The 26,496-nt window shown below is 43.6% G+C and overlaps 2 protein-coding genes and 1 pseudogene across 5 annotated transcripts in view; 1 reads left to right on the forward strand and 2 right to left on the reverse strand.

Moving 5' to 3' along the window:
* SRPK1 (SRSF protein kinase 1) overlaps positions 1–3,048 on the forward strand; it is a 90,855-nt gene extending 87,807 nt beyond the window's left edge. Inside the window, 1 exon segment of the mRNA XM_053603812.1 lies at positions 637–3,048. Coding sequence (XP_053459787.1) covers positions 637–821 — 185 coding nt within the window. The 3' untranslated portion in view covers positions 822–3,048.
* Positions 3,049–7,081: 4,033 nt separating this feature from the next.
* On the reverse strand, positions 7,082–11,931 carry LOC128594671 (dnaJ homolog subfamily C member 3-like; annotated as a pseudogene).
* LHFPL5 (LHFPL tetraspan subfamily member 5) overlaps positions 9,736–26,496 on the reverse strand; it is a 35,392-nt gene continuing 18,631 nt past the window's right edge. For 2 of the 4 annotated variants that reach the window (XR_008382598.1, XR_008382597.1), the window contains 3 exons: positions 21,803–22,039; positions 10,456–14,716; positions 9,736–10,344 (listed from right to left, as the gene is read on the reverse strand). Coding sequence is in view for 1 of the 4 variants with exons in the window: in XM_053603504.1 (XP_053459479.1) it covers positions 21,780–22,039 (260 nt within the window). In the remaining 3 variants the exon portion in view is untranslated. Of the gene's footprint in view, positions 10,345–10,455; positions 14,717–17,078; positions 17,106–18,769; positions 22,040–26,496 lie in introns of those variants that run through there. The other 2 variants (XR_008382599.1, XM_053603504.1) reach the window with 2 other exon arrangements.

The raw sequence follows: 26,496 nt of genomic DNA on the forward strand, positions 1-26,496 counted from the left end.
GCCTGGCTAGATTTTCTGTTTTTAGTAGAGACAGAGTCTTGCCCAGGCTGTCTCTAGCTCTTGCTCTCAAGCAATCCGCCCACCTTAGCCTCCGTTAGTGCTAGGATTACAGGCATGAGCGACCACGCCCAGCCATGATAGTAGTTCTTTATTTTTTTAAATTGTGCCTCACTTTGAAGCAGCATTTACTAGACTATTGGCAGGGGGCAGGGGGTGGGGAGGGAAGAATACAGCAAATTATTCTCAGTATGTGGTGCTAGACTGCCTCTGATGACATCTGCACATCAGATGACACCTGATGTGCAGGATATATAGGCATTTAACTTTATTTTAAAGTTCCTGATGGGCATACTCAGTTTGCGAAAAAAAAAAAATACTGCAAAGGGGAGAAAACAAATTACCTTTAATTTTTGGAGCTTTATTTAAAAAAAGGTACTTCATCTGAAAAGAAGTACCTTGTGAAAGGAGGATTAGAATCTCATGTACAAAATTTAATTCCTTATAGACTACCTGGAGTAGTTCCTGGATTTCCACAAGAGGATCCTATCACTTGTCAATGTTGATCAGGGGTTTTTTGTTTCTTTTTTTGTTGTTTTTTGTTTGTTTGTTTGTTTGTTTGTACTGTCTTCACTGCAGGTGACCTGAAACACATCACGAAGCTAAAACCTTGGGGCCTTTTTGAGGTCCTAGTGGAGAAGTATGAATGGTCTAAGGAAGAGGCAGCTGGCTTCACAGATTTCTTACTGCCCATGTTGGAGCTGATCCCTGAGAAGAGAGCCACTGCTGCCGAGTGTCTCCGGCACCCCTGGCTCAACTCTTAAGCCTCTGCCCAGCACTGCAGCAGAGATCACACACTGACCCTCTCTGACCATCCCCCCTCCAAGCATTTCCTCTTCCCTTTTTGGGGTGAAGCTCTTCTTTCAAGGGTTTCTAGATTTTTTTTTTTTTTTAATCCAACATGTTCATTTGGGTTTGCTTACTTGACCATGTGGAGATCCCCACAGCCATTGGGCATCCTATGTGAATTTGGCCTTGGTTGGGCTCTGCCAAAGACTAATGGACTAAAAAGTGAAACAGCCTTTCTCCTGTACCCTTGCCTTTCCACTAGGACATCCTTTTTAAAAAGAGTCGTGAACATCTATGAGCCCATCCTTTTATTCACTGACTCTAAGAGTCAAATTTTCTAATGCATATCCTATTGCCAGCATAAGGATAAGGAGGGGAAAGGGTATTGCTAATTCTTTGTGCAGCAGAGACATTAAACTTGCTGTATCCAGGCTACATCAACTTCCTGGATTGTTTCTGTTGTTCTCTATGTTCACATTATTTTCCTGCAACTTTTAAGCTATCTTTTTTAATGAACTGTATAACACCGAATCCGGGCACCACTTTATCACTGTTCAAAGCACTGTCAGATTCCTTTAATAACTTTTAAGATCCTTGAAATTTGATTTTAATATAAACAAAAATGGAACCATTGAGTAATAATTTCTTGAGAACCTCAGGTGTTCTGTAAACAGTCCTTTCCTATGTGTGTTCTTATGTTACAGTAAGAGCACAGTTAGTTTGGCTGTTATGTTTTTTTTTGTTCTGTTTTGTTTGTTTTTTTGTTTTTTAAATCCCTGGCTGGCACTTTACTCATTGCCCTTGAGTTTTTTGCCCCATAACTAAAGAATCAGAATGACTCCTGAAAAGAGATCTGGGTTTCAAAACTTTCCCATTTAGGAATATTTCCTAGAGTTCTGATTCTTTTCCAAATAATGTCTGCTTTTATTTATAGCTTTTACTTTGCCCAAAATTCTGGCCTTAAAGCCGTTTCCCTCTGTGGCTTTAACTTTCTCATTTTCTCAGAGATTTGGGGTCTTTAATGAAGCCCCACATAAAAGAACCAAGGGGAGGGGAGGGGTGGCACTTTTTTTTGTTGTTGATTTTGGTTTTGTTTTGGTTGGTTGGTTTGTTTTTAAGATTAGCCATTCTCTGCTGCTATTTCTTTGTATGATGTAAGTTTATAACTACAATTTTGAGATGATTGAGATGTACTTGAGACTTTTTTTTAATGAGAAAAGGCTTTGTGAATTTTCTCTTAGGATGGGCCTCTTCTAGACTTGCCATAGACATTGTATATTCCTCGTAATATCGAAAAGCAAAAAGGGGGGCAAGATTGGGGTCACAGCTGCTTGTTCAGCATGGACCAAGTGACCCTTGGGGATTACAGCATTCTCCAGAAGCAGCCACAGGACTCTTAATTTACAGAAAGCCAAGGAGGTGCAACTTGAGGCTCTGCTAGCAAGCTACCAGAGAGACTGTTGGGTAGCCATCCTTCTGTGTGGGAGATTGGAATCTAATTTGTCGTTCATCCACCAAAAATGACAAAGGAAGAATGGTGCCATTATGCAGTCCATTTAACTCATAAGCATGTTACTCTGAGTAACTTGCCAGCCATTCATCGGATCCTTGATTTGGGTACTCCTGAAATCAGACATGGTTCTGTAGAAAGAATTTCAAGTCAGGCTGTCTATGCATCTATCAAGAATAAAGAATAGATTTTTATCAAACAACGGCAGGGAAATCCTTCAATAATTCTGATCCACTTTGGGTTTTCAGCTGTATTTATATCTAAAGCAATAGACTAGAACTGAATTCTCTTCTACATTGTAAAACCACAATTGTGGGATTATAGGAATTCTGGTGAGGATTTTAAAGTGAGAAACCAAAAAACACCAACAACAGGCCCTATTTTAACAATTGACATGGTAGGAAATTTTAATAGAACCTATAACTTCCACCACCAAATAAGGGCTTTTTCCTCTAAAGGAGCCAGATGAATTACAAGATGTAGAAAGAGGCAGCTGTAGAATTTGATCTTCCAAGTACCCCAAAACCTTTATTGAGTTTAATCATAATAATGTCAAATTGCCATGATCTTACTAAAGGATTTCTATTTACTGTCAGAAATAAAACCCTGAATACATTTTTATTCTTTCTACTGAGTGCATTGTCTGTTTTCTTTGTAAATGCAGTACAATAAACAAATTATTTAATAACCTACTTGTGTCTAGAAAATTTTTGTTAATTTGTTACCCAAGTTGGTCTGCCCAGCAGGATTGGTTGAAAAAGCTTTTGAACTGAAATATGCCTGAAAGTACAAATTGAATGCTTGCCCTTTTGTGGGGTTTGTAGTTTTGCTACTAGCTTTGAATTGGGATTGGGGTGGAATTAACAAAGTCCATATTGGAGCTGGGCACAGTGGCTCACGCCTGTAATCTCAGCATTGTGGGAGGCTAGGCAGAAGGATTGCTTGAGCTCAGGAGTTCGAGGCTTGTCTGAGCGAGAGTGAGACCTGGACTCATGAAAAAAAAAAAATGGAAAGACCCAGCCAGGCACCACACCCAGCGCCTATAATCCCAGCGACTTCAGAGGCTGAGGCAGCAAGATTCCCACAGGCTGAGTCTGACTGAGGTTGCAGTGAGCTACGACGCCATTGCACTGTGCTCAGAGTATAGGGTAGAACTCTTGTCTTGACAAAGTAAAAAAATCAACGTACATATTGGAAAATCATGAGAAAATTATTTCCTAGGTCCAACAGCATTTTTCCAGAAAGTTTGGGAGGTTTTTACCCCTCAAATCACAAATGCAATGTGTGTAAAATGCAACAGAAGACTTGGAAGTGTAAGCTCTTAATAAGGGCCTAGCATTATGAACACTGTTACAGGTTTTCATACATTTGTCTGACTCATTTCTTAGGATGACTTTTTGCAATGACTGGCCAGAGAGTAGGTACATTTTTAAGGCTAACTTACCTGAAACAATTGAACTGTTTTCCCTGTGTACCAACACTGTTCAAGTTGGCCTGTTACAATCTGGGACTGACTCCTGACTCATTTTATTCCTAATAGCTAGTTTGCCAAAAAGGGGGGAGTATCATGTTTTAATTTTCACATTGGATTACTTATGAGATCAGAAACTTGTTTAATGGATTTTATTGGCCATATTTATTTTTTGGTTATTTGCTGAAATACCTGGCTTTTTTTTTTTTTTTTTTAGGGTTAAAAGTGTAATTTATACCTGGCTTTCTTTTGGAGTATGCAGACTAGATCAGGTCTGGACTTTTTACATACTTAAGATAATTTTTGTCATTTTTGCTTCATATACTTATGCAGTTTTTGTTTATTTATTTTGAGACAGAGCCTCAAGCTGTCACCCTGGGCAGAGTACCATGGCATCTTAGCTCACAGCAACGTCCAACTCCTGGGCTTAAGCGATTCTCTTGCCTCAGCCTTCCAAGTAGCTGGGACTACAGGCACCCGCCAGCTCAGGTGTATGTGGCTGGCGCCTTAGCCGCTTGAGTCACAGGTGCCAAGCCACTTGTGCTGTTTTTAATTTGCTTTTATTTTTGTGGAGGGTTTTTTTTTTTTTTTAGTGTTATTCATAAAGTCTTTACCCACCTACTCTTGAACTAACTGTTCTAGTTGGTTCATTTTAGGTGTGAAATTCTTAAGATACACAGTGTTTTCATAATGTTGACCAAAATATAACCTATTTGGATTCTTCAAATCAGTGTGTTCACCAGTCTGACCAACCTAGTCAGACCCTCTAACCTTGGGTTAAATGTGTGGACCTAGAATTGCCAGGGTTTTAGAAAACCTCAGTGCTGTTGTAGGAGAGCTTCTAGCTATCCCAGAAGAACCAACAAACTGAGATGGGAGTCACAACCCCATCTTTATTTATTTTAGTTTTCGAAATGCATTATTAAGTATATTGGTAGGAAATAGACTCAAATAAATGCAAAGAACACATAAGAGTTCTGCTCTATTCAACTATGCGTTTTTTGTCCCTCAGTTAAAAAATATTCTTTTTGCGTATGTTTCAGGATATGACTGTAAAAGTGATTTGTGCTTAGCTGTTGTGGATGTCTGTGGTCAGGATACCTCCCACAATTAATTAAAATGCTTGATTTCATAAAAATGGTATGTTAGATCCTTTGATGTTTAAAATGCTTCAAACTGCTTCAAAGCAAAAGCAAAAACCTTTCCAGAATAAAAATAATTCTTTTCTAAGGTAATTCTCTGATTTTAAGCAGAGCATCTATAGTTCCATAAATGTTCAATGTGCTTGATTAATAATCTTTTTTTTTTTTTTTTTGAGACAAAGTCTTTTTTTTTTAAATTTCAGTGTTTCACTTTGTCACCCTCGGTAGAGTGTAGTGGCATTACAGCTCACAGCAACCTCCACCTTTTGGGCCCAGGCGATTCTTTTAGCCTTAGCCTCCCAAGTAGCTGGGACCACAGGTGCCCGCCACAATGCCCGACTATTTTTATGTTGCAGTTTGCCTGAGGCTGGATTCAAACCCACAGCGCTTGGTATATCGCACTTTGTAGCCTGTGGTAGAGTGCTGAGGCATCACAGCTCACAGCAACCTCCAACCCCTGGGCTTAGGCGATTCTCTTGCCTCAGCCTCCCTAGTAGCTGGGACTACAGGCACCCACCACAATGCCTGGCTATTTTTTTGTTGCAGTTAGGCTGGGGCTGGGTTGGAACCCGCCACCCTCGGTATATGGAGCCAGCTCCCTACCCACTGAGCCATAGGCACTGCCCGATTAATAGTCTTTTTTTTTTTTTTTTTTTTAGGGCCAAAATTATCCGGTATAAAAAGACACCCCCTTTTTCTTTTAGAGACAGACTCACTTTGTCACCCTCGGTAGAGTACTGTGGTGTCAAAGCTCACAGCAACCTCCAGCTCTTGGGCTTAGGTGATTGTCTTGCCTTAGCCTCCTGAGTAGCTGGGACTACAGGTGCCTACCACAATGCCCAGCTATTTTTTTGTTGCAGTTTGGCTGGGGGCGGGCTTGAACCCACCACCCTCAGCATATGGGGCCGGCGACCTACTCACTGAACCACAGGCGCTGCCCAAGACCAGACTAATTAAGTAGTTATCTTAAAGGTATCTCAAGAGGTGACATCGTAATAAATGAAATGATACAGCCAGAGCTGACTCCGTTTTAGGCCTGTATTTTCCTTTCAGGCAGAAGAACAGGAGGCATCGAGATCTGGTGAAGCCAATTGGCTGATGCTCCAGTTACAGGTCCCACAGGGGAGTCACTGCAGTCCGGGTGGTCAGGCCCAGATAGAAGGCGCAGAGGAGGAGACGCTGCCCCACACTAAGTAAGAGTAGGAAATGTGGCATTCTGTGTAAGCAACTTTACATTTCTAAGCCAATCCTGTTATAGGAAATTTTATGTAACAACCAAGAAAAGTATTTCAGTCTGCACTTCAGCAGTATTTTAAATAATACCACAGCTATGTTATCTGAACCTATTTACATATTTGTTATGTTTAATATTAAAAGGGACCATACGTGTTAACTTGAATTTATGGTATAAGTGGCTTTCAATATTCTGTAGGTACTGAACAAGAAAACACATCCAGGACTAGACTTTGAATTAATGTTAACCATACATACCAACTATCGTTTGGTGGCAGGTTTCCTTAAAGATGGACTCTGCCCATTCTTCAGTGACAACCATGTTGACACTAGCAGAGATGTCCACTGAAGACCTAGCTTGCAAGTGACTGGGCTGACCACATCTTAACACACTTGTTCCTAAAAATGTTCATACTCTCTTTAAGCATTTGAAACATAGCCAAGTCTAAAGAAGATTACAACTCCTCCTTACACTTGTGCTTACACAGGTACTGGCTTGTAATGCAAGGCTGGGAACAGAAGAATTTCTCCACCAGAGAAGAATGATCCAGTGTCAAAAAATACAGCCTACGTGAGTGCTTCCGCAGGAGAGCCTGCCTCAGACCACTTCCCGACATTCCTCAGTGCATGCAGGCTGCTTGTCAGAAACAGAGCCATCCTATTCTCCCTGCCTTTGTAGACTCCATCAACCTTAAATCTAACATGGATAAAAATAGGTTTATTTAATATTTAATAGGTCCTATTAAAACAACTCTTTGGTCGTGGACAAATTGAAAGATCTGAGTTTGTTTTTTTTTCTTTAGGATCCCAGAACAAGGTTTCTTTGTTTTTAATCTTTTAAAAAATTAAGGAAGAGGCACAAAAAAAAAACCAGTTAATTTAATTGAAGTGGAATTCAAATCTAAACGGTCTGCCTGAGCTGAAGGGATTGAATCTTGCCCTAAGTTCCAACTTCTGCGGAAAGGGTTGCCACTACTTCCTTATTGGCTCTCTGCATCCAGGAGATCTTCTCCATCCTCAAACTTCTTCCTCATTTCTGGATCAGAGAGAACTTTTTTAGAAGCTGCTATCTCAATGAACTTTTTCTCAGCATTTTTCTTTTCTTCTTTCTGAAAGTTATCTAGGTGCCACTGCAGTGCTAATTTTCAGTATGTTTTAATGATTTCTTGCTTTTTGGTTTTTATAATTTTATAATAATCTCATTTCTGCGACTGTTTAATAATCATTGTGCTTTCTCTAGACCTTCCTGAATCTGCTGATCATTTTCATTGTGTTCCTGAGCAGTTTCATAATCCTGAATAGCTTCGTCGTACATTTCTTCTATTAAATAGGCCTCTGCTGGATCTTTCAGAGCATTCACATTGTCAGGTTCCATCTGTATGACTTCAGAACATATTCTAATAGTTTCAAGAGGCTTCTCGTCCTTAGAAAAGCAGTGGCAAATCCCTTCTTTTGAACGAACTGTGTACTCAACAATGCTTGGTTCTGTTTTCATGACAGATTCATGTTAGCTAGTCGCATCTGTGTATCTGCCATCTCTGTTGAGCTCTGCGGCTGACTCAATCAGCTTATTAAGCTTCTTTACTTGTTTATAGTGTGCAAAACACCTTTTATCAGGAGGTTCCTGGTCAAGTTTAAGACATTCATGAACTTCACTGAGGAACAGCTCGTGGTCTCCTAGTTGGTAGTACATTGTGCTGATTTTATAAAATGCCTCGGTATTATCATTCTTCAGTTTTTTGGTTGGTTTGTTCGTTTGTTTTTTGAGACAGTCTCACTACGTCACCCTGGGTAGAGTGCTGTGGCATCACTGCTCACAGCAACCTCAAACTCTTGGATTTAAGCAATTCTCTTGCCTCAGCCTCCCAAGTAGCTGGGACTACAGGCGCCCGCCACAACGCCCAGCTATTTTTTTGTTGTTGTTGTAATTGTCATTGTTGTTTGGCAGGCCCAGGTTGGGTTCAAACCCTCCAGCTCCGGTGTATATGGCTGACACCCTAGCCGCTGAGCTACAGGCGCCGAGCCCATTCTTCAGTTTTCATGCAACTTTCAAGTCACTTATAGCTTTCCTAGGTTCTCCTTTTATAAAACATTCAGCCCAAAGTTCTGTGCTTTCAAAAGCCTCTAGTGCTTGTGAACGCAGACGTTGCATATCATCAGATTTTATAAGCTGAGAGTGGGCTTTCTTTTCTTCATTTTCACTTAGATTTAATTTGAGAACTTTTTAAAAAGCATCTGCTTCATCAAGTTTTCCTTGTTTGAGTAACAAATGACCTCTCTGTAATCTTGCTGCAGTGAAATCTATCTTCAATTCAATCACTTTAGTTAAATAAGGAAGTGCAGCTTTTGATTTATCCATAACTAAAAAGACAGTAGCTCTCTGATGATAAGCAATACAGTTGTCAGGTCACCATCTACTGCAGCATGAAACTGAGATAAAGTGTCAGCTAGCTGTCCAGATGCACGTAATTTCTTGCCCAATTCAAGATGTTTCTCAACATCTGCATTTACTCTGCATTAAGCACCTTCATACTGCAGATCCACCAGGACCAGCAGGAAGGGGAACATGGAGCCCAGCTGGCTGGTCACTGAGCCCAGGGGGCCACCATGTCCAAAGTCACGGGGAGTGAAGAGAAGGAAGGGTGTGAGGCCCACCAGCCTGCGCTGGCGCTCAGGCTACAGCTGTGCCCGCCTGCCTGCCACAGGCTCTCACTCAGCCCCACCTTTATTTTTTATTATTTTATTATTTTTTATTACATCATAACTGTGTACATTACTGCAATTATGGAGTATAATGTGCTGACTCTATATATAATCTAGAATATTCACATCAAACTAGTCAACATATCATTCACCTCACTCAATGGTTGTGTTTAGACATTTATACTCTACTTTTAATATATTTGACATGTATGCTTGCAATATACACAGTAGGTGAGGCCCCAACTTTAATTCTTAATTCGTTGACTCTGAGTGTCCACAGGGAAACAATTTAGCTGCTCCATGGCAGGCCCAGGTTATAAATAGACTTTACTGTCCATTCTTAATGTTTTTTCACTTTTACTTTTGAAACCCATAGTCTTCAGTTCAGCCTTAGGAAGAAAGTGCTTTGCTCTTAGATTACTGGACCACAGAAAATTGGTGATTTACTGATAGTACATTATGAACTTATATTTGTTTTAAAATTAGAATATTAATACAGAAAGATGGCTATAAACCTTGAAGCTTACCAAGAGGTTTTTGTGTCACTGATGACATTTTTAAAAGTTGAGAGTTAAAAAAACTATATTTACAATATGCATTTAAGTGATACCAGAAAAAGGCCCCAGCTGAAAAGGCAAAAATCTGAGATAGTGTTAAGTGTTTCGAGATTTTAACCAAGGCATTAAGCATGTTTACTTCAGTGCCTAGTTTATAGACTGCACCAGGGAGAAAGGTTGTTTTTTTCTTTTTTCTTTTCTTTTTTTTTTTTTTTTTTGAGACAGTCTCACTTTGTCGCCCTTGGTCAAGTGCCATGGCATCAGAGTTCACAACCACTTCAGACTCTTGGGCTCAAGCGATCCTCTTGTCTCAATGCCCAGCTATTTTTAGAGACAGAGTCTGGCTCTTACTCATGCTGGTCTGTGAGCTCAAGCTATCCACCCACCTCAGCTTCCCAGAGTGCTAGGATTAAAGATGTGAGCCACTGCGCCAGGCCAAAGGAGAAAGGTTTCTAATACATAGATGTTCACTTTGATTTTATATTCTTCCAAGTTTTTATTATCTCTCCTTTTTGTCCAGAATTCAGATCTAATTTTTGGCTGTTTTAACATAAAAATAACAAGCCTTGCCTTCCAACATAACAGAACTAGACTGCCTATAAATTGTACCACTCAGATATCATTGTTAGCACAGGTGGTCTTGGATTCACTAGCTGTAGAGAAGGGAGTATGGTTGGTGTTGGAAATAAATTTAGTGTAAACCCCTATCCTAAATCCTCTGAGGATGGATAACAAAAGTGGGATGAGTTTTCAGGGTTGGAGTCCTGCTTTCATCTTCATCGATGTATAGAACACATATCCATCAGCATATAAAGCTGTCAGAATCAGATCTTTATTCTTTTGCATGCTGCAGTCCTCATTTAAGCAGAAAATTAATTATAACTATGTAAAACAATTTTTTTTTTTTTTTTTTTTTTTGGCCAGGGCTGGGTTTGAACCCGCCACCTCCGGCATATGGGACCGGCGCCCTACCCGCTGAGCCACAGGCGCCACCCGTAAAACAATTTTTTTTTTTGCAGTTTTTGGCCAGGGCTTGATTCAATCCCACCACCCCTGGTATATGGGGCCAGCGCCCTACTCCTTGAGCCACAGGCGCTGCCCAGAAAAGAACTTTTGAGACCGTCTCACTCTGCTGCCCAGGCTGGAGTGCAGTAGTGTGATCATAGCTCCCTGCAGCCTCTAATTCCTGTGCTCAAGTGATCCTCATGTCTAAGTAGCAGGGACTTGCAGCCAATTGTTTTCACTATTTTTTATAGAGACAGCGTCTTGCTGTTGCCCAGGCTTTTCTCAAACTCCTGGCCTCCCAGAGTGCAGGTAGTTACCACCCCCAGGCAAAAACAAACAACTTTTTTTTTGGAGACAGTCTTGCTGTAATCCAGGCTAGAGTATAGTGGCATCATCATAGCTCACTGGCCCCTCAAATTACCAGCAAGTGCTACCACATCCAGCTAATTTTTCTATTTTTTATGTGGGTGCAAGTGTCCCTTGTTTGGCTGGTCTCAAACTCCTGACCTCAAGCAACTCAGCCTCCCAGATTGCTAGGATTACAAGCATGAGCTACCATTCCTGACCCAAAAAAAACTATTAAAAGGGTTCCACTTCTGGGTATTCATGTAATGCACTTGCCTCAAGTGTAGGCTGGCCTTTGTGACAGTAAATTTTACAATTTACAAAGGGGCTGTGGCTTCTGTGTGTACGCTCTCTCTTGCTCAGTCTTGCTTTGGAGCCCTTTTTCTAGGGAAGTAAGCTGCTATACAAGTAGCTCTATGAAGAGACCAATAGCCAGCAACCTGTGAGAAATTATCCTGCAAACCACTGAATACAACAAAATTGCAGCTTTAGGAGAAACCTTGAGGCAAAGACATTTATCATTACCAGGGATTCCTAATTCACAGAAACAGATGCGTAAGTTGTTTTATGCCATTGCCTTCTGAACTAGTTTGTTATGCGGCAATGGTAATGGATAGTGTTGTAAAGTAATGAAAGCATTTTTAAGATATCTTCCTAGCCGGCTCACGTCTGTAATCCTAGCACTCTGGGTGGCCAAGGCGGGTGAATTGCTTGAGCTCACCAGTTCGAGGCCAGCCTGAGCAAAAGCAAGACCCCATCTCTATTAATGCTCTACAGGCGTTGTGGCAGGCACCTGTAGTCCCAGCTACTTGGGAGGCTGAAGCAAGAGAATCACCTAAGCCCAAGAGTTTGAGGTTGTTATAAGCTGTGATGCCACAGCATCACAAGGGTGATGTAGTGACACTTTGTCTCAAAAAAAAAAAAAAATGTTATTAGGTTGAATATTGAGTTTCTTTGAAAATAAAGCAAAAACTAAAATGCTTGGTTATTTGACTCCTTTACGGATTTGTGGGTCCTTCCCCAACGCTGGTCATTAGTAAACATTAACTCCTGCTTTGGTGAAACTCACTGCTCCTGGCAAAAGCAAGGTGTGTGCTATAGATGTACCTTACATCCCATCCTATCCCCAGGAGCTTCTGTGGACCCTATAGTTTTGTTTCAGTGAGAAATGTTTTGAGAGTAGAGAGACTTTTAGAAACTTTTCTTGTACCTTTTTAAAAAAATTAATTATGAGAAATAAATAAATAAATATAGTTTAAAAGTCATTAAGCTACAGAATTTGTGAAATTCTGTCACCGATCAAGCTTGCATAAAGAAGATACCTGATAAGTAATTTTATTAGCAAAAGAAAATACGAATGTGGCCGGGCGTGGTGGCTCACGCCTGTAGTCCCAGCACTGTGGGAGGCCGAGGCGGGTGGATTGCCTGAGCTCAGAGGTTCGAGACCTGTATGTAACAGCATGTGAGCCAGAGTAAGACCCCGTCTCTACTAACATCAAGAACCCGCCAGAGGAAGATAAAAAACAGTACTTCAAACAAAGAAGAATGAACAAGGAAGTTGAAATTAAAAATAAAAAAAAAAAAAAAAAAGAAAATACGAATGTGATCATCCTTGTAAAACAGCTGCTGTGGACTAAGTGACAAGGTTAAATCTCATTAATAGTTCCCACCACAAACAATTTAACTGTAACAATGCTAGGATACTCATTCCTAGCCTATCTGAACTTAAGAGAAATCAGCACACTGGGCATGTGGTCAAGGTGCATTGGCCAAACACCTAACAGCCAGGGATAAAAACCTTCCCATGTCATTGCTGCTTGATCAAGCAAGAAGATTCATTGCAGTTTTGTTCAACATTTACTCTCTGCCTCTAATAGTATGGTGCACTCAGGTTATTATTGAGTAACTGTAAATGGAAAGAGACCAGAAAAAGAACCTGTTTCTCAGGATCATTGATTGCAGATAATCAACAAAACTCTATTTTTATGCACCATCCTCCAGTCAAGGAACACCCTGAAGAATCTATCTTCCTCTTGGCTTTTGCTGTGATAAAGTATTACCTATACTGAGTTCCTCTCTAGAACCTGGCAGAAGATTGACCATATATGGAGCCAGCCAGCCCTCCATAGCTGCAAGTTTACATCCACAGATTCAATTAACCACAAATGAAAAATACTAGGAAAAAAATTACAATAAAAAATCCAAATGATACAGTATAACAACTTATTTTGCAGCATTTACATTGTATTTGGTATTATAAGAAATCTAGAGAGGATTTAAAATATGTGGGATGGCTCGGTGCCTTGTAGCTCAAGCGACTAAGGCACTAGCTACATACACCAGAGCTGGCGGGTTCAAATCCAACCTGGGCCTGCCAAACAACAATGACAACTACAATCAAAAAATAGCCGGCATTGTGGTGGGCGCCTATAGTCCCAGCTACTTGGGAGGCTAAGGCAAGAGAATTGCTTAAGCCCAGGAGTTAGAGGTTGCTGTGAGCTGTGATGCCACAGCACTCTACCCAGGGCAACAGCTTGAGGCTCTGAAAATAAAATAAAATAAGTCTGCATAGGCTATATGCAAATACCACACCATATTGTATCAAGGACTTGGGCATCTGTGGATTTTGCCACCTGAGGGTGGTCCTGGAAACAAACCTATTCCACAGATACTGAGGGATAGGTATGCCAAATCCAAAATTTTTGATGAAAAATATAATCTATTCCTGTAGCAAATTATTGAACATAAGTAACAATTATCCAAAGCTAGTAGCCAGTTTTGGTTGAGTCAGTGTGAACACAAAGAAATGTGATATTTGATTCCTGGGGCTAAGGGTGCTGGGGGTAGGCAAATTAGTCTCAGGAGTAATTAGTCTCCTGGGCTCAGCTCCCATACATAGTGGTTACAGCGCCAGCCACATGCACTGAGACTGGCGGGTTGGAGCCCAGCCCGGGTCAGCTAAACAACAATGACAATTGCAACAATAAAACAGCCGGGCATTGTGGTAGGCACCCTCACAAGTCCCAGCTACTTGGGAGGCTGAGGCAAGAGAATCGCTTAAGCCCAAGAGTTTGAGGTTGCTGTGAGCTGTGACACCACAGCACTGTACCAAGGGCAACATAGTGAGATTCTGTCTAAAAAAAAAAAAGAGTAATTAGTCTCTTATCACCCAATATTTATAAAACTTTGTGATGGATGTTAAAGGATCCAGATTCTGATGGCCAACAATAAGAAAACAAAACATGAGGAGGGAGAAGCAGAGGACTGCCTAAACCTCAGCCTAAAATGATCCAACACACTTCCAGTAACTCTTCTTCAGGAGCCCTTTTACAGCCAACTGGGCATTTCTCTGGGTGTCAGAGACAGCCTGGGAGATGCAGTGCTAGAGATGGATTCATCTAGCCCTCCCATTTTACTGAGGAGAGGCCTCAAGGGGGTAAAGTGTAGCCGGGCGTTGTGGTAGGTGCCTGTAGTCCCAACTACTCGGGAGGCTGAGGCAAGAGAATCGCTTAAGCCCAAGAGTTGGAGGTTGCTGTGAGCTGTGATGCCATAGCACTCTACCGAGGGTTACACAGTGAGACTCTGTCTCAAAAAAAAAAAAAGAGCGTAAAGTGATCTGCTTGTAAGAGGGGCTTAAGAAGAGAACTTGGAGCCCCAATAGCTGAGCTCTCCCCACATCACTTAGCCTCTGAATGTATTTGGTGTGGGTCACTGGAGTTCTGCTTCACCTGAAAGCGTATATAGAAGGAGGTCTTGTCTAAAGAGACTGTCCAGTTTTAGTCCTATAATAAAAGTGATTTCAGGCTTCAGGCCTGTAGTAACCAGGGACAAGAAAGCATAGGTGGAACAATTTCTTATTTCTGAAGAATTAGATTCCATTTTCCATGTCTGAGAAATAGACGACCTGTAGATAAGACAAGCAAAATAACAAAAGATTACAAGAATATAAAATTTGACATTTTAAAAACCAATATAAAAACCACTGGCCCACATATGCTCACAGTTTTACTTTATTAGGTAGGCAAATTTCCTCATTCATATGTAAGATAGTATTGACTGTTGTTCAATTAAAAACTTACGCCTTTTAAAATGCAGCACCAAAAATACAAGTAATAATAATACAGCAGACATAGAGATGTGGTTGCCCTTTGATTTAGCAATTTCACTTGATCCAGGAATTCATCAACAGAAGTAAAAAGTTAATACCTATGATGGCAACCCTAAATGTCTAATAATTAAGGTTTGGTTTAAGAAAAAGTGATACATCAGTGCTGTGGAATTTGTGACATTTAAAAACTGTAATAGGGGTGGCGCCTGTAGCTCAAATTGCTAAGGGCTGGCGGGTTCGAATCTGGCCTGGGCCTGCCAAACAATAACAACTACAACCAAAAAAATAGCCAGGCGTTAGGGCATGGCGGGCACCTGTGGTCCCAGCTACTCGGGAAGCTGAGGCAAGAGAACGGCTTGGGCCCAGGAGATGGAGGTTGTTGTGAACTGTGCTGCCATGGCATTCTACCCAGGGCAATAGCTTGAGGCTCTATCTCAAAAAAAAAAAAAAAAACTGTAATAGGGGCGGCACCTGTGGCTCAGTGGGGAGGGCGCTGGCCCCATATACTGAGGGTGGCGGGTTCGAACCTGGCCCCAGCCACTGTAACAAAAAAATAGCCAGGCACCTATAGTCCCAGCTACTGGGGAGGCTGAGGTGAGAGAATCGCCTAAGCCCAGGAGTTGGAGGTTGCTGTGAGCTGTGATGTCACAACACTCTACAGAGGGCAATAAAGTGAAACTCTGTCTCTAAAAAAAAAAAAAAAAAGAAAGAAACTGTAATAATGAACACTGCAAAAACATAAGAAAAAGGTTGTGTTCTAATTCTTTGCTATTCAAAGTGCGAGCCCTGTGCTAGCGACCCATCACCTGGGAGCTAGTTAGAAATGCAGTGTCTGGGGTCCCATTCCACTCACTGAATCAAAATCTGCACTTTGAAAAGAGTCCGGTGATTGTACACGTATGCACACTGAAGCTTGAGAATCACTCTCTAAGGTGTGGAGGGGGAGATAATAGTTTTATTTATAATTACTCAAAAAATATATATCTTGCGTAGTTAAGGATTGAAAGGTACTTTGCAAAAATAAATACTTTGAATGAGGATAAACCCTTCAACCCACACAAAGTGCCTGGCCTGGTCCTCCATAAATGGCAGCTGACAGGTAGCACTGTCATGGGGGTTCTTTTTTTTTTTTTTTTAATGTATTCTTTAATGTTCTTGTTAAGTCACATTTTGGGAATGTAAAGGACAATAAAGAAACTAATATGTTGTACTTTTTGAACCAGCATTAAAAATGATTATCTAGGACGGTGCCTGTGGCTCAAGGAGTAGGGCGCCGGTCCCATATGCCAGAGGTGGCGGGTTCAAACCCAGCCCTGGCCAAAAACCAAAAAAAAAAATAAATAAAAATAAAATAAAAATGGTTATCTAATTGTTTTTCTTTTTGCCTTGGCTATCAGGATTCCACATAGAGCTAAATTTAATATTCAATACAGTAACACTATTAGCTTAGCTTTCTTGAATCTTTGGTTTTCTTTCTGATTTTTATGTTCTGTTAGATTTTCTAGTATGTTTCTTACAAATTATTTAAAATTCTCTGTCTCTGAACATAAGGGTTCAAATTACAATAATGACTTTTTTTTTTTTTTTTTTGTAGAGACAGAGTCTCACTTTATCGCCCTTGGTAGAGTGTCGTGGCATCACAGCTCACAGCAACCTCCAGCTCCTGGACTTAGGTGATTCTCTTGCCTCAGCCTCCCCAGTAGCTGGGACTACAGGTGCCCACCACAACACCCGGCTATTTTTTGTTGCAGTTTGGCCGGGGCTGGGTCTGAACCCGCCACCCTCGGCATGTGGGGTCAGCGCCCTATTCACTGAGCCACAGGCGCTGCCCATGACTTTTAAAAAAACAGTCTGTTCTTACTTGCCAGGCTCCACAAAAAGATGAGTTTCTGAAACTAACCACCTGCCTGTTTTAATTTATTTCTTCTCTGTCTATTCGTGCTTCCTGTTTGCTCCCCAGTGAGTCTCAGATGCCACATGCCAGATAGCTCCTGTCCCTGGGGGTTGTTGTTCCTGTCTCCCCACGCAGCATGTGGCCTGCCCCCAGCTCAGCCCTTCCTTTAAGTCGTTTCCCCCACCCCTGGGGGTTCCACCAGGAAGCAGAGGCCCCAGGCCTTCTAAAGGCACACACAAACCACTCGCCAACAAAATCACTCACCGACCCTTCAGCTGCTTCAGACTTCCTCTGTAAGGAAGGAGAGAGTAGTACATGTTTAAAACCAAGCCTTGTTTTTAGGATGATTTCCTGCACACTGCTCCCATCACCAAGCTATATCAGATTCCTCTTATTTGCTCTCAAGAAAGCTTGCACTTTTTTGTTCATACCATTTATCAGTTTATAATTCTGTATTGCATGACTATCTCCCTTACCAGACCATAAGCACCAAGGTAGACCTCACTCCTCACTGTCTCCCATTGCCTAAAGGTGTTGGTGGGTGACTGGGGCACAGTAGCTATTACTGGTTGGGCAAATAAGTGATATAAAAAGTGGACATACTGGAGAGTGAATTGGGAGAGAATTAATATTTATTAATTCCCTATCATGTGCAGACATGGTTACTGCTTTATATATGCTATAGGATCCTCAGCATAATCTTTTATTTATTTATTTTTTATTTATTTTTTTTTTTGAAACAGAGTCTCAAGCTGTCGCCCTGGGTAGAGTGCTGTGGCATCACTGCTCACAGCAACCTCAAAATCTTGGGCTTAAGCGATCCTCTTGCCTCAGCCTTCCAAATATCTGGGACTACATGCACCTGCCACAACGCCTGGCTATTTTTTGGTTATAGTTGTCATTGTTGTTTGGCGGGCCTGAGCTGGATTCAAATCCATCACCTCTGGTATAAGTGGCTGGTGCCTTAGCCTTAGCTACTTGAGTTACAGGTGCTGAGCCTTTTTTTTTTTCTTTTCTTTCTTTTTTTTTTTTTTTTTTTGAGACAGAGTCTCACTATGTCCCCCTGGGTAAAGTGCAGTGGCGTGACAGCTCACAGCAACCTCAAATTCTTGGGCTTAAGTGATTCTCTTGCCTCTGCCTCCCAAGTAGCTGGGACTACAGGCATCTGCCACAATGCCCAGCTATTTTTTTGTTACAGTTGTCATTGTTGATTTTAGCTAACTTGGGCTGGGTTTGAACCCACCAGCCCTGGTGTATGTGGCTGGAGCCCTACTAACTGAGCTACAGGCACCACCCCAACCCCATGGTTTTTAGTATATTCACTGGATTGTGCAACTATCATGGCTGTCTAATTATAAAACATTTTCATCACTTAATTTTTTCCTTCTTGAAACAGAGTCTTGCTTGGTAACACTTGGTAGAGTGCCATGGAGGCATAGTTCACAGTAACCTCAAATTCTTGGGCTCAAGTTGTTCTCTTGCGTCATCCTCCCAAGTAGCTGGGACTATAGGCACCCACCACAATACCCAGCTAGTTTTTCCATTTTTAGTAGAAATGGGGTCTCATTCTTACTCAGGCTGGTCTCACTCCTGAGCTCAGGCAATCCACCCACCTCAGCCTCCCAGAGTGCTAGGATTACAGGCATGAGCCACCAGCCATTTTCATCACTTTTAGACACTCTTTGGCCATTCACAGTCACCTCAATGACCACCTTTTCCCAGCACCAGGAAACTACTAATCTACTTTCTGTCTCTATGGATTGTTTTCCATACAAATTTTAGGATCCGATTATCACTTCCTGCAAAAAGCCAGCTGGGTTTCTGACAGAGATTGCACTGAATCTGTAGATCAATTTGGGCATTATTGCCATCTTAACAATATTAAGTCTTCCCATCCATAAAACTGGGATATCTATCTTTCCATTAAGTCTTTAATTTCTTTCTTTTCTTTTCTTTTTTTTTGGGGGGGGGGGACAGGGTTATGCTTTATTGCCAAGGCTAGAGTGTCATAGGTTGTCGTAGCTCATTGTAACCTCCAGTTCCTGGGCTCAAGTCCTCCTGCATCAGCCTCCCAAGTAACTGGGACTATAGGCATGCCCCATTATGCTCAGCTGATTTTTCTGTCTTTTGCAGAGATGGGGTCTCGCTCTTGCTCAAGCTGGTCTCAGACTCCTGGCTTCAAGTGGTCCTCTTGCCTCAGCCTCCCAAAGTGCTAGGATTATAAGTGGCTCCCACTCAATCTCAGAAAAAAACAAAAACAAAAGTTAAACTCGGTTTTCACTCCAGAACTCATACTTATCTTCCTCTGCCTCCTTAACCCTTAAAGAGAGAATCAGCAACTACATCCTTTATTTCCACTTGCATTGTTCCAGTCATGCCACACAACAGTGGAAATGACAGTGCAGGGTTAGTGTTCTCCCTTTTACCAAAAAGAACACTGAGGTAAAATGACTTGGAAGACCTGGGACTTGAACTTGACTCTCCTGACCTTCTCTGACAGAAGAAATAGGGACCTTCCTTGAGTAACTAGAAGTAATCATAAATGTTATGTAGATGTTTCCCAAAGGTAATAAAGAAAAAGTATAAAACAAATCTCTCTACGCTATTGAGGGATGAAAAAAGTCTGAACAGACTGAGGCCAGGGTGCATGGATAGGAAAGGAGTGAGACAAGGAGGGAGAGGAAAGAAGTTGACATTTTGTTAATAAAGAAAATGTCAAAGGAACAAAACCTTCTCTTTATAAGAAAGCACTTTAAAGAGGATTTGTGTGAGCCGGGCGCGGTGGCTCATGCCTGTAATCCCAGCACTGTGGGAGGCTGAGGCGGGAGGATTGCTTGAGCTCAGGAGTTCGAGGCTTGTCTGAGCGAAAGTGAGACCCCAACTCGTGAAAAAAATGGAAAAACCCAGCCGGGCGCAGTGGCGAGCGCCTGTAATCCCAGCGGCCCCGGAGGCTGAGGCAGCAGGATGCCCACAGCTGGAGTCCGAGGTTGCGGTGAGCTCCGAGGCCACTGCCCTCTGCTCAGGGCATAGGGTAGAACTCTGCCTCGACAAAATAAAAAAAAAAAAACCAAAAGAGGATTTGTGTGAATAAAATTTCTTTTTGACAAAATAATCTCTTCTGAAAAAGAAGAATGCAAATGAGTAATATAAAAATACTGTCTGGCTCAGTGCCTATAGGTCAGCGGCTAGGGCACTGGCCACATACACCAGGGCTGGCAGGTTCGAACCTAGCCCGGGCCTGCCAAACAACAGTGACAACTATAAAAAAAAAAAATAGCTGCGCGTTGTGACAGGTGCCTGTAGTCCCAGCTACTTGGGAGACTGAGACAAGAGAATCACTTAAGCCCAAGAGTTTGAGGTTGCTGTGAGCTGTGACACCAGGACATTCTACCAAGGGCGACATAGTGAGACTGTCTCAAAAAAAAAAAAAAAAACAAAACTCTGTGTTTCTGTGTCCAGACACATTTAAGATGGCCCTGACCTGAGGCTGAGAGCGGGACGAAACACCCTCATCAGTTCCTGTGAGTCCCCCCTGGAAAAACTCCATCACTGGAGAAAGCCCTGGTTGTGCAGGTTGCTGCTGAAATCACCCACTCCAACGTTTCCTCATAGAGCTTCTGTGAGGATTAAATAAAAATGGCCCCTCTAAAGAAAAAAAAAAAAACCTTACATCACTCCTGCACATAGAAGAAGCTCGGTAAATATTACTTCCATCTTTCTTCCCTGTATGGGGTCCTCGGGGAACCCAGGCCCTAAGCACCCCCTTAACCCAGGAGCTACAGGAATCTACTGCAAGGTAAGAAATTCCCCTCTGCTCTACTCTTTGGCCCAGACCTTTTTATTACTTTGGCTTCCACCTTTAACCACCTAAAGCCTCTCTTCCTCTGTCTCCAAAGAAGGGTGAAAAATGTTTCAGATTGCTCCTCTGTGGAGAAATAGGCTGGGTTCAGCCAGAGAAGACCTAAGGTCTGGGCTCCTCTTTGCCATCACCTTTCTGTGAACCTCTGGGTAAGTGTCCCTCCTTCAAGTTCCTCATGTGGGAAAAGTCCTTGGTCATAGGAGATTGGGGGGTGGAGGTGGGGGTTTGGCTGCTGCTTCCAGTCCAGGTCCAAGGGCAGACAGAAAGATAACCATTGGGGAGGGAGACTGGCCAGGTCACTGAGGTGTAGCCGGTCCCTGATGGCGGCCTCTGCAGAGGTTTCCTTCTCCCCTCACTCTCATACAGAGTTTGGGATTCACAGGGGTGACAGGACTTGCCTTTTGACTAGGAGATGATATTTGTGCTCTGAGAAATGTTAGTCCCTCAGGACAGACAGGAGAAAAGACTACTGAGAAACAGAAGCGGAAAGCACCCTAGGGAGAAGGAAGGTCAATGGGAAGCAGGGAAGCTTCTGGCAGGGTTGGGTCCGGCCGACCTTTATGTCTGGCAGGTAGGATTTGCATGAGGGAGAGTTAAAGCAAGGTAGACATTCAGATAAGCCCAGGGCTGCTCTAACTAACCAGGTGTGCAGGCTCCCACTGTTTGCACTCCAAGGGCTGTCACTTCTGTACCCTCACTGGGTTATTCTCGAGGTATCCCAAGCATTAACCTGCCTTCCTCCTCCTTCCCTAACAACCCATACCCTCTGCTGCCCAGTTGTTCCTCTCCCCACCTAGCACACTCCCAGTATTACTTCAAGACCCAGCCTCGGTGCCTCCTTCTGAAGGAGACCGTGCTTAGGCCCCCAGGCTGGACTGGGGCTCTCCCCTGTAGACCCAAAGACTGTGGAGGGAGCGGCACTCCTCTGTCATAGACAGCCTCTGCCACACACAGCCTTGTTGCCTGCCGGCTTGCAACCCTTCCCTGGCCTTCTGCCTCAGGAGGACAAAGGTTGTGTCTGATGGTCTTGGTGTCCCCATCCCTTGGCTAGGGGCCCAGCCTCAGGGGACTGGCTAAGATGAGCTGGGGTTTCCAGTCAGGGTACATCATATGGAGAAGGACAGATTACCGCTTCCATCTGCCTTGTAGTCATCAGGGAGGAGCTTGTCTTGCCGGTAGCCCAACACAAAGGCCAAGAAGGAGAGGATGAGGGCGTCACCGATGCTGAGGATGGCCAGCATAAAGGCCCAGCGGATGGTGCAGTGGCCCAGGGTGTACTTGCCCGTCTGCTCCCCACACATGCGCCGCACCTCACTTGAGTCCCAACCGTCTGGGTAGACCAGGCAGCCAATCATTAGGCCTGTAGCTGAGAGTGCAAGAAGGGATACACAAAGTGTCAGGCCAGGTGAGCCCAGCCCACCACCTTGCACTCCTGTTCTCTTCTCACCTCCCTTCTCCTTGTGATAATATCCTGAGGGGCACAAGAGGCAGCTCCTACCATCTTTCTTACAGAACACAGGTGGGAAACTGAGGCTCCAAGGGCTAAAAACAACTGGTCTCTGATACTCGGTAGTCAAGTGCAGAGGTAGCGAGCTGAGCTTTTCGGCCCAGGGCAGATTCTACCTCTGCACCAGGTGAACCTACCGGGCCTTGGTCTCCTCACCTTGGCCTCATTGAGGCACTGCTACCCTGGCTTCAGAGGCCTCCAAAGTCTGGTCCCAGCACCGAGAACTCATCTCTCCTAAGATATACATTGGTTCATAATTTCAATACCTCTGAAGTAAGTATAATAAGAAAGTGTCAGGCCATTGTTTGACTAGCAGTATTTTTTCTTTGTGTAATACATAAGATTGACGGTGTGTCTTACAACTCAGCTGTCTCAGATTCGATGAATATAGGAAGGCTTTCCAGCCCTCTGCCTGGCTGTTTAATTCATGAACCTTCTCCTCAAGCAAACACGTCTATTCCTCACCCTTATGCCTCAAGTTGGTCTCGAACTCATGAGCTTGAGGAATCTTCCCTCCTGGATCTCCCAGAGTGCTTGTATTATAGATGTGAGCCTCCTTGTACAGCCAGAATCCCTGTTTTTAAAAGCACCTTCCAGGTGGTGCCTGTAGCTCAGTAGGTAGGGCGCCGGCCACATATACTGAGGGTGGCAGGTTCAAACCCAGCCCTGGCCAGCTAAAACAACGACAACTGCAACAAAAAAAATAGTCGGGCATTGTGGCGGGAGCCTGTAATCCCAGCTACTTGGGAGGCTGAAGCAAGAGAATCGCTTAAGCCCAAGAGTTAGAGGTTGCTGTGAGCCACGGCATTCTACCTAGGGTGACACAGTGAGACTCTGTCTCAAAAAAGCAAAAGGCACCTTCCAGGCCAGGCACAGGGGAGCAAGCTGCTTGTCCTTTCTTTGTTTAGGGGTGTGTTTTTTTTGTTTGTTTGTTTTTTGAGATAGAGTCTCACTATGGCAGGTGTGAGCCACTGCACCTGGTGACAAGAGAATTTCTTTTTGAGACAGAGTCTCACTATATCACCCTCAGAGTCTCACTGTCGCCCTTGGAAGAGTGCTGAGGCATCACAGCTCACAGCAACCTCAAACTCTTGGGTTTAAGCCATCTCTTGCCTCAGCCTCCCAAGTAGCTGGGACTATAGGCATCTGCCACAACTCCCGGCTACTTTTTCTTGTTATGGTTGTCATTGTTTAGCAGGCCTGGGCTGGGGGTTTGAACCCTCCAGCCCTGGTGCATGTGGCTGGTGCCCTAACAACTGAGGTACGGGCCCCAAGCCAGCTTACGCTTTCTTTGCCTTGGTTTCCTCATCTATAAAAATGGAGATAATAACCCTTACCTGTGGTGGTTATAGTGAGGCTCAAATGAGTTAATATTGGGAAAATGCTTAGAACAGTGCCTAGCACATAATTGAGACTTCATGAGGGTTAGCTCTTGTTATCCCACCCTGTGCCTTCATTGACTTGGTATTTACAGCTAAAAAATTCTGTTGTCAGGCTCAGCACCCATAGCACAGTGGTTACAGTGCCAGCCACATGCACTGAGGCTGGCTGTTTGAACCCAGCCCGGGCCTGCCAAACAACAATGACAATTACAACAAAAAAATAGCCGGGCGTTGTGGCAGGGGCCTGTAGTCCCAGCTACTTGGGAGGCTAAGGCAAGAGAATCACTTGAGCCCAAGAGTTTGAGATTGTTGTGAGCTGGGACACCACGGTACTCTACCAAGGACAACATAGTGAGACTCTGTCTCAAAAAAAAAAAAAAAAAAAAAAAAACTATCTTGTCACCGGGTGCAGTGGCTCACACCTGTAATCCTAGTACTCTGGGAGGCCAAGACAGCTGGATCACCTGAGCTCAGGAGTTTGAGACCAGCCTAAGCCAGAGCAAGACCCCATCTCTAAAAGTAGCCAGGCATTGTGGTATGTGCCTGTAGTCCCTGCTACTCAGGAGGCTGAGGCAAGAAGATCACTTGCGCCCAAGAGTTTGAGGTTACCGTGAACTATCATGCCACAGCATTCTATCAAGGGTGACAAAGTGAGACTCCATCTCAAAAAAAGAAAAAAATTCTGTTGTCCCTGCTTTCCTCCCACTTCTTCCATCAAGACACCTCCCTAACCTGAGCCTTACAAAGGTGAAGCACAGATATATGACATAATCCCAGGATGTGACTGGGGTGACCACCAGCACCACGGCCATGCAGGTAAATCCCATGATCTGGGGGGTTTTTGTGTGTTTGTTTTGTTTTTTGAGACAGAGTCTCACTTTGTCACCCCAGTAGAGTGCCTTGGTGTCATAGCTCACAGCAACCTCAGACTCCTGGGCTCAAGCGATTCTTTTGCCTCAGCCTCCCAAGTAGCTGGGACTACAGGCGCCCACCACAACACCCTGCTCTCTCTCTCTCTCTCTCTCTCTCTACATATATATATATATATATATTTTTTTTTTTTTTTTTTTTTTTTTTTTTTTTTTGCAGTTTTTGGCCAGGTCTGGGTTTGAACCTGCCACCTCTGGCATATGGGGCAGGCGCCCCACTCCTTTGAGCCACAGACCCCGCCCCCTGTTATCTTTTTTTTTTAGAGGCAGGGTCTCGCTCTAGCTCAGGATGATCTAGAACTTGTGACCTCAGGTGAATCTGCCTGCCTTGGTCTTCCAGATGCTGGGATTATAGGCATGAGCCACTGTGCTGCCCAATCTCCGCCACGTTTATACCTTTGGCCCTCCTTCCTCACGGTGGGAGGCTTTCTAGTCCCAAGGCTGTGCCCTACCCAGGAGCCCCTCAGAGCAGCACCCCACAGTTATCTTCCCTGGACCCAGCTTATTCTTATAAGGAAGGTCAATGGACCAAACAAAGGCACAGTAAAATGTAAAGATCAGAATCCTATCTCCCAGCTTAAATGTATCAACCTTTCTTTGATTTTTATAAGAGGAAATCATTTATAGATCTTAAAATACTTGATGTACCGGCTTGGCGCCTGTGGCTCAAGTAGCTAAGGCGCCAGCCACATACACTGAGCTGGCGGGTTCAAATCCAGCCCGGGCCCGCCAAACAACAATGATGGCTGCAACCAAAAAATAGCCAGGCATTGTGGTGGGCTCCTGTAGTCCCAGCTACTTGGGAGGCGGAGGCAGGAGAATGGCTTGAGCCCAGGAGTTGGAGACTGCTGTGAGCTGTGATGCCACAGCACTCTACCCAGGGCGACAGCTTGAGGCTCTGTCTCAAAAAAAAAAAAAAACTTGATGTACCATTTTCACCCTGAGAACAGTTCTGTGAAGTAGGCCAGATATTAATATCCCCATTTTATAGGTTAGAAAACTGAGGGCTCAGAAAAACCAAATGACTTGCCCAGTCAACCAGCTGTGGCAGAGCCAACACCTGAACTCTCCATTCCTGATTTTTTTGACTTCGAGGTACATTCCCTCCATCTCCAAACCATGACTTCTTTCCGAAGTGCTGAATGTAGTTAGTGGTGGCACCTCAAACTTCTCAACAAACTGAGAAGTGTTCAGGGAGCTATGTGAGGTAGGGGAGAGGGAAGCCTCCCACAGCTTTTTGGTAGACCTTTGGTAGAAGAAGCCAGGCCCTTCCCGCCTAAGTGTGAGCGCAGGCCTCCAATGCAAATGCTTGGATGTAGGTGAATGTGGAGGGGAGCTACCCTTCAGGATTTTCCATTCTTCCCGTCACTCTTCCCTTTGGCCCCTTGTGGAAGGGGCTCCACAGCATCTTCCTAAGATGGCTCTGGCATGAGCCCAAGGCCTCTGACTTAGAAGCAAGTCGTGGGACCATAGTCCCCCTGTGAACACTCTACTCATCACCCAGCTTCTGGTGGAACCTTGGGAGTCTATACCCAGGGTCTAAGTAAAGGCCAGCACAGTATTCTCAGACCAGTTTATTTACCTTTTCTGACTTCCATTCTGTTGTCTGTAAAGTACCTGACTTATAATAGGCTTGTGAGGATTAAGTGTGATTATTTACAGAAAATGTTCACTGGGCTGGGTGTGGTGGCTCATGCCTGTAATCCCAGTACTCTGGGAGGCCAAGGCAGGTTGATTTCCTGAGCTCAGGAGTTCGAGATCAGCCTGAGCAAGAGTGAGATCACGTCTCTAAAAATAGCTGAGCATTGTGCCGGGCACCTATAGTCTCAGCTACTTAGCAGACTGAGGCAAGAGAATCACTTGAGCCCAAGAGTTTTGAGGTTGCTGTGAGCTGTGATGCCAGGACACTCTACCAGGGGTGACAAAATGAGACTCTGTCTCAAAAAAAAAAAATGCTTACTATACTGTCTCATATATGGTAAGTGCCAATTGATGTTAGTCATTG

The sequence above is a fragment of the Nycticebus coucang genome, chromosome 9 (genome assembly GCF_027406575.1).
Source record: "Nycticebus coucang isolate mNycCou1 chromosome 9, mNycCou1.pri, whole genome shotgun sequence".
NCBI lineage: Eukaryota > Metazoa > Chordata > Mammalia > Primates > Lorisidae > Nycticebus > Nycticebus coucang.